The sequence below is a fragment of the Hyperoodon ampullatus genome (assembly GCF_949752795.1).
Source record: "Hyperoodon ampullatus genome assembly, chromosome: 20".
In the NCBI taxonomy this organism is placed as follows: Eukaryota; Metazoa; Chordata; class Mammalia; order Artiodactyla; family Ziphiidae; genus Hyperoodon; species Hyperoodon ampullatus.
In genome coordinates this window covers 6450903-6470799 of record NC_136933.1, presented here as the reverse complement: position 1 = coordinate 6470799, position 19897 = coordinate 6450903, and the positions used below count along the sequence as shown (strand labels likewise).

The 19897-nt window shown below is 34.3% G+C and overlaps 1 protein-coding gene across 1 annotated transcript in view; it reads left to right on the top strand.

Moving 5' to 3' along the window:
* ADAM32 (ADAM metallopeptidase domain 32) overlaps positions 1 to 19897 on the top strand; it is a gene marked incomplete at both ends in the record, with an annotated part of 184245 nt that overhangs the window by 103446 nt on the left and 60902 nt on the right. The window contains 2 exons of the mRNA XM_079726555.1: positions 7366 to 7458; positions 9046 to 9244. Coding sequence (XP_079582681.1) covers positions 7366 to 7458; positions 9046 to 9244 — 292 coding nt within the window. The remainder of the gene's footprint in view (positions 1 to 7365; positions 7459 to 9045; positions 9245 to 19897) is intronic.

The window sequence follows — 19897 nt, the reverse complement described above, 5'->3', positions numbered from 1 at the left end:
ATCCGTGTTTTTTTTTTTTTTTTGCGGTACGTGGGCCTCTCACTGCTGTGGCCTCTCCCGTTGCGGAGCAGAGGCTCCGGATGCGCAGGCTCAGCGGCCATGGCTCACGGGCCCAGCCGCCCCACGGCATGTGGGATCCTCTTGGACCGGGGCACGAACCCGTGTCCCCTGCATCGGCAGGCAGACTCTCAACCACTGTGCCACCAGGGGAGCCCCATCCATGTTTTTACAAATGGTAAAATTTCATTCTTTTTTTATGGCTGAGTAATATTCCATTGTATATATGTACCACATCTTCTTTATGCATTTATCTATTGATAGGCACTTAGTTTGCTTCCATATCTTAGTTATTGTAAATAATGCTGCAGTGAACATATGGGTGCATATATCTTTTTCTTTCATTGAGTATCAATGATCTAAAATATTATATTAGTTTTAGGCATACAACATAGTGATTAAATATTTTTATAGACTGTACTTCATTTAAAGTTGTTATTTAAAAAAGGGCTATGTTCCCCTGTGCTGTATAATGTATTTTTGGAGCTTATTTATTTTATACGTAGTAATTTGTACCTCTTAATTCCATCTTCCTCCTCTTCCCTTTCCCCACTGGTAACCAGGAGTTTGACCTCTATATCTGGGAATCTGTTTCTGCTTTGTCATATTCATTCATTTGTTTTATTTTTTGTATTCCACATATAAGTGATAACATAGAGTACTTGTCTTTGTCTCTCTGACTTATTTCACTGAGCATAATACCCTCTAGGTCCATCTATGTAGTTGCAAATGGAAAAATTTTATTCTTTTTTATGGCCGAGTAATATTCTATTGTATATGTATACCACGTCTTCTTTATCCATTCATCTGTTGATGGACACTTATGTTGCTTCCACATCTTGGCAATTGTAAATAATGCTTCTATGAACATTGGGGTGCATGTGTATTTTTGAATTAATGTTTTTGTTTTCTTTGGATATATATTCAGGAGTGGAATTGCTGGATCATATGGTAGCTTGATTTTTAGGGTTTTTTTTGAGGAACCTCCATACTGTTTTCCATAGTGGGAAACAGTGTACAAGGGTTCTCTTTTCTCCACTTACTTGCCAACATTTGTTATTTGTGATCTTTTTGACGATAGCGATTCTGACACGTGAGTTGATATCTCATCGTGGTTTTGATTTGCATTTCCCTAATGATTAGTGTTGTTAGCATCTTTTCATGTGCCTATTGGCCATCTGTATGTTTTCTTTGGAAAAATGTGTATTCAGGTCTCCTGCCGATTTTTAAATCAGGTTATTTGTTTTTTGGATATTGAGTTGTATGAGCTGTTTATATATTTTGGATATTAACTTCTTATCAGGCATATTATTTGCAAACATTTTCTCACATTCAATAAGTTGTTTTTTGCTTTGGTCAGTGGTTTCCTGTGCTGGACAAAAGCCTTTAAGTTTAATTAGGTCCCATCTGTTTATTTTTGTTTTCTTTGCCTTAAGAGACAGATCCAAAAAATATTGTTGCAGTTCATGTCAGAGTGTTCTGCCTATGTTTTCTTCTAGGAGTTTTATGTTTTCTGGTCTTATATTTATGTCTTTAATCCATTTTGAGTTTATTTTAATATATGGTTTAAGAAAATGTTTCAGTTTTATTCTTTTAATGTAGCTGTCCAGATTTCCAGCACTACTTATTAAAGAGATTGTCTTTTCCCCATTGTATATCCTTGCATCCCTTGTTGAATATTAGTTGACCATATATGCCGTGGTTGAGTTTTGGGCTTTCTATTCTGTTTAATTGGTTTACATGTCTATTTTTGTCCCAGTACCATACTGGTGTTTGTTTGTTTGTTTTATTATATAAGTTTCAGGTGTACAGCACTATAATTCAACATCTGTATACACTACAAAGTGATCAGCACCACAAGTCTCCTTACCATCCATCACCGTATAGTTGACTCCCTTCACCTGTTTCTCTTACCTCCTAACCCCCTTCCCTTCTGGTAACCACTAATCTGATTTCTGCATCTGTGACGTTTTTTGGTTTTATTTTGTTGGCTTTTTTTGTGTGTGTGTTTTTTGTTTGTTTGTTCATTTGTTTTGTTTTTAGATTTCAGATATGAATGAAATCATATGGTATCTGTCTTTCTTCATGTGACTTATTTCACTTAGCATAATACCTTCAAGGTCCATCCATGTCGCAAAAGGCAAGATTTCATTATTTTTATGGATGAGTAAGTATTCCACTGTGTATGTATACTAGGTCTTCTTTATCCATTCATCCATCAGTGGACACTTAGGTTGTTTCCACATCTTGGCTGTTATAAATAATGCTGCAATAAGCATAGGAGTGCATATATTTTTTTCTAACTAGTGTTTTTGTATTCTTTGGATAAATACCCAGAAGTGGAATAGCTAGGTTGTATGGCAATTCTTAATTTTTTGAGTAATCACCATTGTTTTTCATAGTGGCTGTACTGATTTACAGTCCCATTAACAGTGTAAGGGTTCCCTTTTTCCATATCTTCTCCAACATTTGTTATTTTTTCTTTTTGATAATAGTTATTCTAACAGGTGTGAGGTGATATCTCATTGTGGTTTGATTTGCATTTCCCTAATAATTAGTTTTGTTGATTATCTTTTCATGTGCCTGTTGGCCATCTATATGTTTTCTTTGGAAAAATGTCTGTTCAGTTTCTGTGCTTGTTTTTTAGTCAGGTTGTTTATTACTTTGTTTTGAGTTGTATAAGCTCTTTATGTATTTTGGATATTAAGCCCTTATCAGTTATATGATTTGAAAATATATTTTCATTCAGTAAGTTTCTTTTTCATTTTGAGATGGTTTTCTTTTCTGTGAAGAAGAATTTTAGCTTGATATAGTCCCATTTGTTTATTTTGCTTTTGTTTCTCTTGCCTTTGGAGTGGTTCCACAAAAACCTTACTGAGACTGATATCAGTGAGATTATTGCCTATGTTTTCTTCTAGGAATTTTGTGAATTCATGTCTTATATTCAAATTAATCCATTTTGTGTTCATTTTTGTGTATGGTGTAAGGTATTGGTCTAGTTTCTTTCTTTTGCATGTGACTGTATAGTTTTCCCACCAGTTGTTGAAGAGACTCTCCTTTCTCTATTGTATATTCTTTGTTCCTTCATTGTAAGTTTATTGTCTGTGTATGTATGGGTTTACTTTTGTGCTCTCAGTTCTGGTCCATTGATCTGTGAGTCTGTTTTTGTGCTAGTACCATCCTATTTTGCTTATTGTGGCTTTGTAGGAAACAAAACATACCGTTTTGATTACTGTAGCTTTGTAGGAAACAGTCATTCCTCGATATCTACAAGGGATTGGTTCTAGGACCCTTAAGGTATACCAAAATCCATGGATGTTCAAATCCCTTTTATAAAATGGCAGATAACCTACCCACATACTCCCATATACTTTAAATCATCTCTAGATTACTTATAATACCTAATACAATGTAAATGATATGTAAATATTTGTAAGTAAATGCTACATAAATAGTTGCCAGAATGCAGCAAATTTAAGTTTTGCTCTTTGGAACTTTCTGGATTTTTTTCTGTATATTTTCAATCTAAGGTTGTTCAAATGCATGGATTCAGAACCCACAGATATGGAGGACCAGCTGTAATTTGAAATCAAGAAGTGTGATACTTTCAGCTTTGTTCTTCTTTCTCAAGATTGATTTGGCTGTTGGGGATCTTTTGTACTTTCACACACATATGGTTTTTATTACTATGGCTTTGTAGTTTACTTTGAAATTCAGAAGCATGATACCTCCAGTTTTTTTTTTTTTCTTTTTCTTCTCAGAATCACTATTTGGAGTCTTGGGTTTCCACACAAATTTTAGGATTGTTTTCTCTATTACTGTGAGAAATACCTTTGGTATTTTTACGGGGATTATGTTGACTCTGTAGATGGCTTTGGGTACTATAGCCATTTTAACAATATTAATTCTTCCAATCCATGAACATGGGGTATCTTTCCATTTCTTCATGTCTTCTTTGATTTCCTTCAGCAAAGTTTTGTGGTTTTCATTATGCAGATCTTTCACTTTCTTGGTTAAAATTATTCCTAAATATTTTATTGTTTTTCATGCTATTGTGAATGGGATTTTTTTTTTTAAATTTCTTTGTCAGATGCTTCATTATTAATGTAAAGGAATGTGATTGATTTCTGTATGTTGATTTTGTATCTTGCCACTTTACTGAAATCATTGATTAATTCAAACAGTTTTTTGACTGGTTCTTTGAGATTTTCTGTATGTAGGATCATATCATCAGCAAATAACCACAGTTTTACTTCTTCTCTTTTTATTTGGATGACTTTAAATTTTTTTTGTCTTGACCAATTGCTCTAGCTAGGTCTTCCAGTACTAAACTGAATAGGCATATTGAGAGAGGGCGTTATTGCCCTGTTCTTGATCTTAGGGGAAATGCTTTCAATTTCTCTCCATTAAGTATAATCTTAGTTGAGAATTTTCAATGAAGAATTAGTGTTGAATATTGCCAAATATTTCTGTGTCTATTGAGCTGATCATATGAATTTTCTGTTTTTATTCTATTATTAATATGATACATTTCATTCATTGGTTTTTGAGTGCTAACCCAGCCATCATGCAGTCCTGAGATTAGCCTCACTTGGGTTATTTAATATATATAAATTTATATGTATATATATAAATTAAAAATTTGCCAATGTTTTGTTCAGGGTTATGGCACTTATTTTAACAAGGGAATTGTCTGTAGTTTTATCTTTTCTTGCAATCTTTTCTTCTGGTTTTGGTGTCAGGGTAATTCTGGACTCATAAAATGAGTTGGAACGTGCTCCCTTACCCCTACTTTCTGAAAGAATTTGTTTAATATTGGTATTATTCCTATTTATTTATTGTGGAAGAGCACTTAAGAGGAGATTTACCCCCGTAAATCTAAGCCCCTAGAAATTTTATAGTTTGGATTTTAGTTTTAGGCTTATGACCCATTTGAGTTATTATTTGTGTGTGTGTGTGTGTGTGAGAAAGGTGTAGGGTCAGTGTCTAGCGTCATTATTTTCCTTGTGAATGTGCCCAAGTTGTTCCAACACCACTTATTGATAATTCTCCATTGAGTTGCATTTACTCCATTAACAAAGATTTTGTTATCTCTGTGTAGGCCTATTTCTGGGGTCTCCATTTTGTCCTAAACTCTTTGTCCATTCTTTTGTGCATACTACACTGCCACTATTCTAGTTTTTATTAAGTTTTGAAGCTGGTACTTTTGGTCCTTCAATTTTCCTCCTCCTCTTCCTCCTTCTCTTCCTCTTCTGCCTCTTCTTGTTCTTCTTCCTTCTCTTCCTCAGCATTAGGTTGTCTACTCTGAGTCTTTTGCCTTTCCATATAAACTTTAGAATCAGTTTGACTATGTCCACAAAATAATTGCTGGATTTTTTATTGTAATTGCACTGAATCTCTACATCAAGTTGTGAAGAACTGACATTTTAACAATATTTAGTCTTCCTATCCATGAACATGGACTATCTCTCCATTTATTTATACCTTCTTTGATTTTCTTCATCCAGTTTTGTAGTTTTTCTCGTATCGATCCTGTAAAATTTTTTTAGGACTATTCCCAAGTACTTCATTGTTTTGATGCTAATGCAAATGGTATTGTGTTTATTTCAAATTTTTATTTTTCATTGTTGGTGTAAAGGAAAACAATTTCCAGCAACCTTGCTATAATTGTTTATTAGTCACAGGAGGCTTTTATTGTTATTGTTCTTTGGCTAATTATTTGGTATTTTCTTTACATAGGCAGTCATGTAATCTATGGACAAAAATAGTTTTTGTTTCTTTCCCCCCTGTATATTTTCACTTCATTTTCTAGTCTTATTGCATTAGCTAGGACTTCCAGTAAGATGTTGAAGGGAGTGGTGAGAGGGGGCATCCTTGCCTTGTTTCTTTTTTAGGAGGAAAGCTTATAGTTTCTCACCATAACTGTGATATTAGCCACAGATTTTTTTCCAGATGTTACCAAATTGAAGAAGTTCCCTCTATTCCTAGTTTGCTAACATTTTGTATAAGTGAGTTTGGATTTTGTCAAGTGCTTTTTCTACAGCAATTGTTATGGTCACTGATTTTTATTCTTCAGCCTGTCAATATGATGGATTATATTAATGGATGTTTGCATAATAAATCAGCCTTGCATACTTGTGATAAATCCCATTTGGTTGTAGTATATAATTATTTTTACACATTGTTGGATTCAATTTCCTAATTTTTTGTTGAGGAATTTTGCATCTATGTTTATGAGATCTAGTTATTGATTGATTGATCTGTAGATTTATTGATGAGATCTATAGATTTATTGATATGTAATTTTACTTTGTCTAGGCTTGATATTAGGCTAGTACTGACCTCATAGAATGAGTTAGGAAGTATCACATATCAGTGCTGGGAGAGTAATATGGCTGTGATTCCATGTCATAAAGGCAGTAGAAGCTCCATGTTTAATGCTTCTCCTGGATTCTGTCCTCAGTGCTTTTTCTCTTGACTGATTTTAGTTTGTATCCTTTCCATATAATAAACCATAACTGTGAGTATAACAGCTTTCAGTGAGTTCTGTGAGTTCTTCCAGTAAATTATAAAACCTGAGGGTGGTTTTGGGAATCCACTGAACTTGAGATTGGTGAAAGAAATGAGGACAGTCTTGGGAACTGTTCTCTCTAACTTTGCAGTGGGTCTAAACTCTACCCACCCTTTTTTCCCCCAGCTTTACTGAGGTATGATTAACAAATAAAAATTGTATATATTTAAGGTGTACAGGTATACAATGTGATGTTTTCATATATGTACACATTGTGAGATGATTCCTGCATCAAACCAGTTAACATATACATCATCTCACACAGTTATCATTTATTTGGCTTGGTGAAAATATTTCTTCTACTTCTTAGCAAATTTCAAGTATGCAATACAGTATTGTTAACTGTAGTCATCAAGCTGTACATTAGATCCTGAGAAATAACTCATCTCATAAATGAAAGTTTGTACCCTTTTATCAGTGTCTCCCCTTTCCTCTCACCTTTCAGGCACTAACTACCATTCTACACTCTGTTCTATTATTCAGTTTCTTTAAAAAGTTGTTTTGCCCAGTTTTCTAGTTGAATAAGAATTAGTAAGGTACCAGTTACTCTGTTGTGACCTGAAGTAAAAGTGACACCTTAGTATTATAATTGTTTAGAGATGCAAAAATCTATAAATGTTGACAGCATGCATATTTTAACCCCGCAAATAAAAAAATAAGCCCTGTAGCACAGCTCCTGACAAAGTTTATATTACTTCCATGATGTATTTTTACTTGTGCCTTCCACTGATTTATAGCAATGTGGACCTGATAGCTGTTGTAATCCTCAAACTTGTGTGCTGAAACCAAATACACAATGTGATAGAGGATCATGCTGCAACAACTGTCAAGTAAGATTTTAGTTTATTACTATCTTCTAAGTATATAATGAATTATGTCTTGGATATTTTAGAATACATAGACACTTAGCTGTAAGTCAAAATAAATGACCTTCCATGTAAAGAAAAAAATATTAAATTCAGGATGATGTTTCTGATTTTATGAATTATAGTTGGATGTTGAGGCCTCTTTATAATGCCATTATTCTCCCTAATGATGCTATTGTTTTTAAGCCTTGACTGAGAGCTATTGCAGAATTTTTTGATACAGAAGATCACCATTAAAAGGGACTGTTTTCATTTATTTTATCCAATATTTATATATATATATATATGTATATATATATATTTTTTGTGGTACTTGGGCCTCTCACTGTTGTGGCCTCTCCCATTGCGGAGCACAGGCTCTGGACGCGTAGGCCCAGCGGCCGTGGCTCACGGGCCTAGCCGCTCCGCGGCATGTGAGATCTTTCCGGACCGGGGCACGAACCTGTGTCGCCTGCATCGGCAGGCAGACTCTCAACCACTGTGCCACCAGGGAAGCCCCCAATATTTATATTTTTGTGAATAAAAATTATGTTTTAGGTTGTGATGGGTATCTATAAGTATGTAACTGAAAGATACAGCAATTTTCCTTAAATGCATAAATAATGAAACTCACTAGATGTAACACTTTCCAAATGCTACGTTAGCACAAAATTTAAACTATGAATTTGTTATACAAAGATCATTTGACTTAAATGTCACATTTTAGCTTATATGGTGAGGATGTTGATTCCTGTCCCCTGTTTAACTTTTCAGCTCTTCCAACATATATGTGACAGATTCGTCACACGAGAACCCCTCTATTGAACAATCTGCCACTGTTCTGTGTTCTTCACTATCCTTTGACTGATGCGGTTTTATGTTATTTTTCTCCTAGAATCTTATTGTGGTTAATTCTTACCTCCATAATCTTTTTAGTGTAAACTGGAAGTCATCAATTAAGACGTATGAGATAAATGCCCAGTTAAGATTCTTTATATAAAATTTCAGAATAGTATACATGAAAGTGTTGATTAACCATAGGATAATTCAGGAGAAGAATTACAATTGGATTCCTTCTTTTCTAAGACTTCAGTAGTTGACCTGCCTCTTTTAATCACTCTTTGGTTTCCCACTGTTCATTCTCAGTTATTTAGGTTTCACATTTTCATAGAATTACAGATATTCCATACTTTAAAACTATGGTTTGAATAAGTATATTTTATTTGGAAATTATCTAAATTTCATAATTTTTGCCCCAAAGGAATAATTATCCCAAGCTAAAAACTACTTTTCCTCCCTTCTACCAAAGCACAAACAAAACTTGGGCTCTCATTATATCATATTTGTGTTATTCTTTTCCTTGTACATATGTCTTATCTCCTGTTTTGGTTGATAACATTCAATTTTTTTCAATATGATTATCATAATGCTTTATAACAAGAAGATAGTAAGAGAAATGAATAAGTATATCATCAAACTATAAATAGAATTAGAGCAATTTTAAAATAAATATTGATGAACACAACAACCTTATATATAATGCTTTAATTTTTATGTTTTAATTTCTATTAGTTTATGCAAGCAGGTGCTGTATGTAGGCCCATTGCGCATCCTGAATGTGATGTTCCTGAGGTTTGTAATGGAAGCTCAGGAAGCTGTCCGGCTGATATAACTATACACAATGGACACAAATGTAAAGGAGGAAAAGCTTTTTGTTTTGATGGAGGCTGCCAAGATCTTGATGCACGTTGTGAAAGCATATATGGAAAAGGTATTGTATTGTAACATCTATGTAGTTGGTGCTCAGTATTTTTATTAACATTACCAAGACAATGGCCAATTATATATATTTAAATTCTTTATTCTGTTTAACTCTCTTTATTTTTTTGAGCTTATTAAGGTATAAATGAGAAAAATATGTTTAAGGTGTACAACGTAATGTTTTGATATACATATACATTGTGAAATAATTGCCACAGTCATCTACTTAACATGTTCATTGCATATATATACCCAGGAATAGGCTTACTGGATCATAAGGTAGTGCATTTAAATTTTTGAGAAGGCTGTCTACTGTTTTCCATAATGGCTGTACCAATTTTCATTCCCACCAACAGTATATAAGTTTCCTTTTCTCCACATCCTTGTTAATACTTATTATCTTTTTCTTTTTGATAACAGCTATCCTGAAAGCTGTGAGTTATGGTTTTGATTTTCATTTCCCTGATGATTAGTGATGTTGAGCTCCTTTTCACATATCTGATGGTCATTTGTATGTCTTTTATTTCAAGAAATGTCCATTTAGGTCCTGTGCTATTTTTAGATCTCATTATTTGTCTTTTTTATTGAGCTGTATGAGTAACATATATTTTGGAGATTAATCCCTTATCAGATATATGGTTTACTAATATTTTCTCCCATTCTGTAGGTTTCATTTTTGCTTTGTTGATTGTTTCCTTTGCTGAGAAGTTTTTTAGTTTTATGCAGTCCCACTTATCTATTGTTCAGATTAGTGTCCAAGAGCTTTCTCCTTATGTTTTCTTCTAGTAGGTTTATAGTTTCAGGTAAGTTTAAGTCTCCTCAACCACCCACTTTATTGAGATACAGTTGGCATATAACATTTTGTAAGTTTTAGTTGTACAACATATTGATTTGGTACTTTTATATATTTCAGAATCATTACCTCCATAGTGTTAACTAAACTTCCGTTATGTCACATAATTACCATTTCTTTTTCATGGTGAGAACATTTAAGATCTACTCCCTTAGCAACTTCCAAGTATATAATATGGTATTATTAAGTATAAACATCATGCTGTGCATTAGGTTCCAAGAACTTATTCATCTTATAACTGGGAGTTTGTAACCTTTGATGAACATCTCCCCATTCTTCCCGCCTTGCAGCCTGTGCTAACTATTGCTCTACTCTGTGTTTTCTCTGAGTTCAATTAGATTCCACATATAAGTGATATCATATTGTCTTTCCCCGTCTGACTTATTTCACTTAGCATAATGCCTACAAGCTTTATCCATGTTGTTGCAAATGGGAGGATTTCCTTCTTTCTCATGACTGAATAATATTCATATCTCATATTTTCTTTGCCCATTCATCCTATCAGGAAGGGGAAAGTTTCCCATCCCTCTTACCTTCTCTGGTTCTTTTGCCAGGTCAGATAATTAAAATGACATAAGATGGCTTAACTGGAGAAATAAAATTTTAATTCATACATATGAGAACTCCACATACATGAGAGGGTCAGAGATCCCACATACATAAGAGGTTCAGAGTCAGAAAGGTAAAATGAGTCATATATGACATCCTGAGGTAAGGAATGGGATAGGGGCCTGGGGCTTTCAAGGACAGTAGGGTCGTTCACAGGACAATAAGAAGAGCAGATGTTTTGTAATTAGATATTTGCCCTGTCATATACATAGGGCCAGTTAGATAGAATTTTTTTTTTATAAAATACAATCAAATTTTAAAAAAGTAATTAATTAATTTTTGGCTGCGTTGGGTCTTCATTGCTGCGTGAGTGGGCCTTCTCTAGTTGTGGAGAGCTGGGGCTACTCTTCGTTGTGCTGCATGGGCTTCTCATTGCAGTGGCTTCTCTTGTTGCAGAGCATGGGCTCTAGGTGCGCGGGCTTCAGTAGTTGTGGCTTGCATGCTCTAGAGCACAGGCTCAGTAATTGTGGCGCGTGGACTTAGTTGCTCCGCGGCATGTGGGATCTTCCTGGATCAGGGATCGAACCTGTGTCCCCTGCATTGGCAGGCGGATTCTTAACCACTGTGCCACCAGGGAAGCCCTGAGATAGAATTTATCTCTGATAATAACTCTTTTTCTGGGAAAAATCCCTAATTTAAATTATTCTAGGTAGCTAAGGGAAGGGTAGTAGTTTCTCTTGAGCCTGCAGGGTCTCAATTGCCTTTAGCTCAAAATAATCCACATGCCAAAGTGGTACATCATGGGGAGGCTTGTTCTGAACCCCTACAATCCAGCAGAGTTTTAGGTTGTTTCCGTATCTTGCCTATTGTGAATAATGCTGCATTGAACATGGGTGTACAGATATCTTTTTGAGATTCTGTTTTCATTTCCTTTGGATATGAAGTGGACTGAAAGTGGAATTGCAGGATTATAGGCTAGTTCTATTTTTAACTTTGAGTAATTTCCATACTGTTATTCATAGTGGCTGCACCAATTTACATTCCCACCAACAGTCCACAAATGTTCTATTTCCCCTACATCCTCACCAACATTTGTTATCTCTTGACTTTTTGATGAAAGCCATTCTACCAGGTGTGAGGTAATATCACATTCTGGTTTTGACTTGCATTTCCCTAATGATTAGTGATGTTGAACACCTTGTCTTGTACCTGTTGGCCATTTGTATGTCCTCTTTGAAAATAGTCTATTCAGCTATTTTGCCCATTTTATAATACGATTTTTTTTTGATATTGACTTCCACTTCTTTATATATTTTGGAGATGGTTTTAATCAGATATATAATTTAAAAATATTTTCTCCCATTCCATAGGTTACCTTTTCATATTTTTGATTGTTTCTTTTGCTGTGCAAAACCTTCTTAGCTTGGTGAAGACCCACTTGTTATTTTTTGGCCTTTATTGCTAGTGCTCTTGGTGTCATCCAAAAAGTCGTTACCAGGACCAGTGTTAAGGGGATTTTCCGGTGTCTTCTTCTGGGTGTTTTATGGTTTCTGATTTACATCTAAGTCTTTATGAGTTCATTTTTTTTGAGTTGTGTAAGGTAGGGGTCCAATTTCATTCTTTTGCATGTGGCTGTCCAGTTTCCCCAAAACTATTTATTGAAGAGATTCTCCTTTCCCCATTGAGTATTCTTGGCTCCTTGTCAAATATTAGTTTGTCATATATGTAGGGGTTTGTTTCTGGGCTCTCAATCTTGTTCTATTGTCTATGTGTCTCTTCTTATGCCAGTACCATACTGTTTTAATTACTATAGCTTTGTTATATAATTGTAATAAGGAAGGATGTACCTCTAGCTTTGTTCTTTCTCAAGATTGCTTTGGCTATTCTGGGTCTCTTGTGGTTCCATGCAAATTTTCAAATTGTTTTTTTATATTTCTATGAAAAATACCTTTGGAATTTTTGTTAGGGATTGCTAACATGGCATTAGGTGATATGGACATTTTAATGATATCAATTCTTTTGATCCATGAACACAGAATATCTTTGCTTTTGTTTTTGTCTTCTCAGAGTTCTTTCATGAAAGTCTTGTAGTTTTCAGGCTATACATCTCTTACTTCATTAAATTTATTCCAAAATATCGTATTGATTTTGATGCTATTGGGTATGGTATTTAAAAATTTTTTCAGTTGTTTTGTTGTTAGTGTACAGAAATTCAACTGATTTCCATATGTTGATTTTCTATCCTGCAACTTCACTGAATTTGTTGATTAGTTCTCACAGCTTTTTGGTGGAACATTCAGGATTTTTTCTATATGACATTATATTGTCTGTAAACAAAGACAATTTTACTTCTTCTTTTCCAATTTGGATGCCTTTTATTTCTTTTTCTTCCCTAACTACTCTTGCTACAAATTCCAGTACTAGTTGAATAGGAGTGGTGAGAATGAGCACCCTTAGTTTGTTCCCAGTGTTAGAGGAAAAGCTTTTAACTTTTTACCATTGAGTATGATGTTGACCATGGGCTTATTATATATGGCCTTTATTGTGTTAATGTCTGTTTCTTCTAAACTTAATTTGTTGATCATTTCTGTCATGAAAGGATGTTGTATTTTATCAAATGCCTTTTCTGCATCTATTGAGAGGATCATATGATTTTTTTATCTTTCATTCTATTAATGTGGTATATCACATTTATTGATTTGCATATATTGAGCCATCCTTGCATTCAGGGGTAAATGCTGTTTTACCCCATGATGTTTGATCCTTTTTATGTTCTGTTGAATTTGGTTTGTCAATATTTTGTTGAGAATTTTTGTATCTGTGTTCATCAGGGATATCGCTCTGTAGTTTTCTTCTATGTTCTTATGTGGCTTTGGTATCTGGGTAAAGCTGTCCTTGTAGGATGGTATTGGAAGTGTTCCATTTTCTTCAGTTTTTTGGAAGAGTTTGAGAAGGATTGACATTAATTCTTTAAATGTTTGTTATAGTTCACCAGGAAAATCATTTGACTTGGGCTTTTTTGTATTGAGAGGTTTTTGATTACTGATTCATTCTCCTTACTACTAATTAGTCTGTTCTGATTTGCTATTTCTTCAAGATTTAGTCTTGGTCAGTTGTATGTTTTGGGGATTTTATCCATTTTTTTCTAGGTTATCTAATTTGTTGGTGTATAATTGTTCGTAGTAGTCTATAACAATCCTTTGTGTTTTTTTAATGTATACATTTCCATATATTGGTAAGTTCACCAACTGTTATTAATTCCAGTTTCATACCATTGTTTTTGGAAAAGATATTTTCTATGACTTCAATCTTCTTAAATTTACTAAGACTTGTTTTATGTTGTATCATAAGATTTACCCTGGAGAATGTTCCATGTGTGCTTGAGAAGAATGTGTGTTAAGATGTGGTTGAGTGGAATATTCTGTATGTCTGTTAGGTTTTTGTTTATGGTTACCATGAGACTTACAAAACATCTTATATATGTAACAGTTTATTTTATGCTGTTAATAATTTAACTTAGATCACAAGCAAAACTGTACTCCTTTTCTCACCTCCTTTTATGTTTTTTATGTCACAATTTACATGTTTTCGCAGTCTGTATTCATTAAGAAATTATTGTAGGTATTGCTATTTTTATCACTTCTGTCCTTTAACCTTATACTAGAGTTATATATACTATAGTTAATATGCCACCATATCACAGTTTTAGAGTATTATGAAGTTGACCATATTGTTGGCCTTTAGCACTGTGTTGTATAGTTTTGTTTTCATGTTACTGATTAGCTCCTTTCATTTCAGCCTGATGAGCTCCTTTCAGCATTTCTTGTAAGGCAGGTTTAGTGGTGATCAATTCCCTTAGGTTTTATGTATTAGAGAAAGTCTTTATCTTACCATAATTTCTGAGGGACAACTTTGCTGGGTAAAGTGTTCTTGGTTGGCAGTTTCTTTCTTCCAGAACTTCGAATATATCATCCCATTCTTTGCTGGCCTGCAAGGTCTTTGCTGAGAAATCTGCTAATAGCCTATGGGTGTTCTCTTTTATGAGATAAAATTTTTCTCCTGCTGCTTAAAAATTCTCTTTGTCTTTGATAGTTTTGTTATAGTGTGCCTTGGAGAAGCTCATTTTGGGATGAAATTTTGGGGCACTCTATGAACTTCATGAACTTGAATATACAAATCTCTCCACAGATTTGAGATGTTCTCAGCCATTGTTTCCTTTTCATAAATTGAGGTAGAGTTAATTTACAATATTGTGTTAGTTTCAAGTGCACAGCAAAGTGATTCAGTGATACATATATATTCTTTTTCAGATTCTTTTCCATTACAGGTTATTACAAGGTATTGAATATAGTTCCCTGTGCTATACAGTAGATTCTTGTCATTTACCTGTTTTACTTATAGTAGTGTATATTTGTTAATCCCCAATTCCTACTTCATCTCCCCCTGCTCACTATTCCCTTTGGTAACCATAAGTTTGTTTTCTATATCTTTGAGTCTATTTCTTTTTGTAAATAAGTTCATTTGTATCCTTTTTTTAGATTCCACATATAAGTGATATCATGTGATATTTGTCTTTGTCTGATTTACTTCACTTAATATGATAATCTCTAGGTCCACCCATGTTGCTGCCAATAGCACTATTTCATTTTTATATGGCTGAGGAATATTCCATTTGTGTGTGTGTGTGTGTGTGTGTATGTCACATCTTCTTTATCTATTCATCTGTTGATGGACATTTAGGGGTTGCTTCCATGTCTTGGCTATTATAAATACTGCTGCTATGAACATTAGGGTGCATATGAACATTAGGATGCATTTTGAATTATGGTTTTCTCCGGATATATGCCCAGGGGTGGGATTGCAGGATCATATGGTCACTCTATTTTTACTTTTGTATGGAGCCTCCATACTGTTCTCCGTAGTGGCTGCACCAATTTACATTCCTACCAAGAGTGTAGGAGGGTTCTCTTTTCTCCACACCCTCTCCAGCATTTATTATTTGAAGACTTTTTAATGTTGGCCATTCTGACTGGTGTGAGGTGATACCCCATTGTACTTTTGATTTGCATTTCTCTAATATTTAGCGATGTTGAGCAGCCTTTCATGTGGCTGTTGGCCATCTGTATGTCTTCTTTGGAGAAATGTCTATTTAGGACTTCTGCCCATTTTTTAATTGGGTTGTTTTCTTTTTTTAATATTAAGGTGTATGAGCTGTTTGTGTATTTTGGAAATTAAGCCCTTGTCTGTGGCATCATCTGCAAACATTTTCTCCCATTATGTTAGTTGTCTTTTCGTTTTGTTTATGGTTTCCTTTGCTGTGCAAAAGCTTTTAAGTTTAATTAGGTCCCATTTGTTTATTTTTGTTTTTATTTCCATTACTCTAGGAGATGGATGTGAAAAGACATCGCTTTGATTTATGTCAAAGAGTGTTGCACCTATGTTTTCCTCTAGGAGTTTTATAGTATCTAGTCTTACATTTAGGTATTTAATCCATTTTGAGTATATTTTTGTATATGGTGTTAGAGAATGTTCTAATTTTATTCTTTTACATGTAGCTGTCAAGTTTTTCAATAAGCACCACTTATTGAAGAGACTGTGTTTTCTCTTGCCTCCTTTGTTGTAGATTAAGTGACCATAGATGTGTGAGTTTATTTCTGAGCTCTCTATCCTGTTCCAGTGATCTATATTTCTGTTTTTGTGCCAGTACCATACTATTTTGATTACTGTAGTTTTGTAGTATAGTCTGAAGCCAGGGAGCTGGATTCCTCCATCTGTGTTCTTTCTCAAGATTGTTGAGGCTGTTCTGGGTCTTTTCTGTTTCCATACAAATTAAAAAAATTTTTTTCTAGTTCTTTGAAAAATGCCATTGGTATTTTGATAGGGATTGCATTGAATCTGTAGACTGTCTTAGGTAGAATGGTCATTTTAACAGTATTGATTCTTTCAATCCAAGAACATGGTATATCATTCCATCTGTTTGTGTCATCTTCAATTTCTTTCATCAGCATCTTATAGTTTTCTGAGTAGAGGTCTTTTGCCTCCTTAGGTAGGTTTATTCCTAGGTTCTGTTTTTTTTTTCTTTTTGATGTGATGGGAAATGGGATTGATTCCTTAATTTCTCTTTCTGATAGTTTGTTGTTAGTATATATAAATGCAACAGACTTCTGTATATTAATTTTGTATCCAGCAACTTTACCAAATTCATTGATGAACTCCAGGAGTTTGTTGGTAGTCTCTTTAGGATTTTCTATGTGTCGTATCATGTCATCTGCAAACAGTGACAGTTTTACTTCTTTTCCAATTTGGATTCCTTTTATTTCTTTTTCTTGTCTGATTGCTGTGGCTAAGACTTCCAAAACTATGTTGAATATAAATGGTGAGAGTGGGCATCCTTGTCTTATTTCTGATCTTAGATGGAATGCTTTCAGCTTTTCACTGTTGAGTATGATGTTAGCTATGTGTTTGTCATACGTGGCCGTTATTATGTTGAGGTGTGTTCCATCTGTGCCCACTTTCTGAAGAGTTTTTTATCATAAATTGATGTTCAGTTTTATTAAAAGCTTTTTCTGCATCTATTGAGGTGATTATATGGTTTTTATTTTTCAACTTGTTAGTGTAGTGTATCACATTGATTGAATTGCGGATATTGAAAAATCCTTGCATCCCTGGACTAAATTCCACTTGATCATGGTGTGTGATCCTTTTAATGCATTTTTGGAGTCAGTTTGCTAGTATTTTGTTAAGGATTTTTACATCTATGTTTGTCTTGGCAGATGATCTATAATTATTGCTTGATTATTAATCTGTCTTCATTTTTAGATGGTTCTTGTTCTTACATCTACTAGATATCTCATTACTAAATTCCATCAATAATCAGTGCCTATTTTTGCTCAGTGCTTCCAAGCTAACTTCTGAATTTTATGTCCATTGCTGTAATTCCAGCACATAGATTAATACCTGGCACAATATAGTTGATCAATAATTGAATAAATGAACAGTGAAAGGATCTTTTACCACCGTAGTTTGCTTTTGCAAGCAGCTCGTTTGTCTGTCTCCAAAGTGAGGATTTGAATGTTGTATTAGTTAGCAATCTTTTTTCCACATTAATAGACTGCCTGAAGAAAAGGGATTAAATATTAGGGATTTATTTTGCATGTGTATTAAAAAAAGACAAGAGATGCTTTTAGAATTTGATCATTGAATTCCATCATTGTCAAGTTTCTGGACTTGATGACTTCCCCATCATTCTCTTGACTTTCCCCTTTGTGGTGACCTGGTAGTTTCTTTGTTCAAAGATAGGGAAAGGGGGCTTATATGGTTCTACTTATCTCTTTTACAAGAAAGACCAATCTTTTCCAGAAGTCCTTAGCATAATTTCCCTCAGGACCACTCGCCATGATTGGGCCACATGCCCAGGATCTGGCTGCAAAGGAGGTTTAGAAAGGTGTAATATCTGGCATTTTTCAGTCTTTATGATGGGAGCTGGTTTCTTATAGCAAGAAGTAGAGTGTAAGAATATTTTAGATCAAGACATGAGTTATGAAAAATACTTATTGTAAAACAAACAAACAAAATATAGTGCAAGCATGATGGTAAAGGGAATCTGATTGTCAAACTTTGTGTCAAGGAGTCATTATGGAATTGTGGAGAGTGTGGCAACCTGGAGAAAGTATATCATATTTAAGGAAGGCAGGTGAATCTCACTTCTCCCCAAATTATGAAACCTGAGCTTCCCATCATGAAAACAATGCTATGTGAAATACCAAGATGTGCAAAGCATCAAAGAGGAGGATCTAAGTAAGTTGTATGAGCAGGTGGCTAAAAGTCCTAAGCCATCTGCTAATCCTTTCTCAGTGCATTTCTATGGCTTTATGGGAAGTTTACTATAACTAGTTGCTGGAGGAAGAAAAAATTAAGGCCTGGTGCAGATGAGTCTGCTCAGTATTTGACACCATTTGGAAGTGGATTCCCTCTGCATAATTATAACCTCTCTCAGAGGTGTTTTTGAAAAATGATGTAGGAAAATTCTCTTATTGTGTAGAATTCTAGCAGTGTATGTGGTTTTCTACTTTGTCCAAAAGAGAGAAATTCAGAGGCAGTATTGATATTTGACAGTGACTAACCATGTGCAATTAATTAGGACTTGAAAAAATAATATTAAAAAATTGATGACAAGAAGTTCTGGAGAAGATGTATGTGGTTGTGCCTGTCGGGTAGAGCATGGAATGTGAAGATATTTGTGTTGCATGTAAAGTTTAACACAGGGCATGCCACATAGAGGAGGCTATGTATAATCAGATAAATAACATTATCTGTCCTGTGAATGCTAGCATTTTTCCCCCGGTACCCTAATATTTTCATAGCGAATCCATGTACAAAGAGTTTATGGCTGCAGGGATGGAGACAATGTGTGGGTTCAAAAATAGAATTTCCCTCAGCAAGATGATCTGATTACTTTTGTTGCTTGGTTAACAACCATGGGCTAAGTCAACAGCAATGGGCCAAAATTCAGATTCTGATATAGCACAATGCTATGACAGACTGGCCAGCCACTGTGCCAACTTGATGACATTAGATCTCTCCCAACATATAAAGGGCAGCAATTTCCTCTCATTGGACTAGAGACATAATATGGATATGGATTTACCTTTCAGATATCATATTTCTACTAGCAGCATTAACCATGAACTTTTAAAAATTGGGATATAATTATATGAAGTGAACTTCATAGATCTGAAGTGTATATTTTGATGTAATCCTCACTTCAGTTAAAGAGTAGAAGATTTTTATCAGCTCAGTAAGTTCCTTTCTATCTCTTTTCAGTCAGTTCCTTTAAGGCAATAACGGTTATCTTTCCTATTATCATATGTTAATTTTACCTGTCCTTGAACTTCATATAAATGAAGTATTTCATCATATGAGTATTCTACAGATAGTTTTTACATTCTCATATTTATGGACATTTGGATTGTTTCTAGTTTTTTTTTCTATTATGAATAGAGGTGTTATGAGGCTTCATATATAAGTCTTTTTGTAAATACACGTTTTTGTTTCTCCTGAATAAAGATTTTGGAGTGGAACTGCTGTTTTAAGAGTAGCTGTATGCTTAATTTTATGAGAAACCTGCTCACTGTTTTCTAAAGTCATTATACTACTTCTTATCTCTACCAGCAACATGAAAACTTCAGTTGCTCCATGTTCTTGGTGACATTTGATGTTGTGAGTCTTTTTAATTTTAGTCATTGTATTGGTTGTAAAATG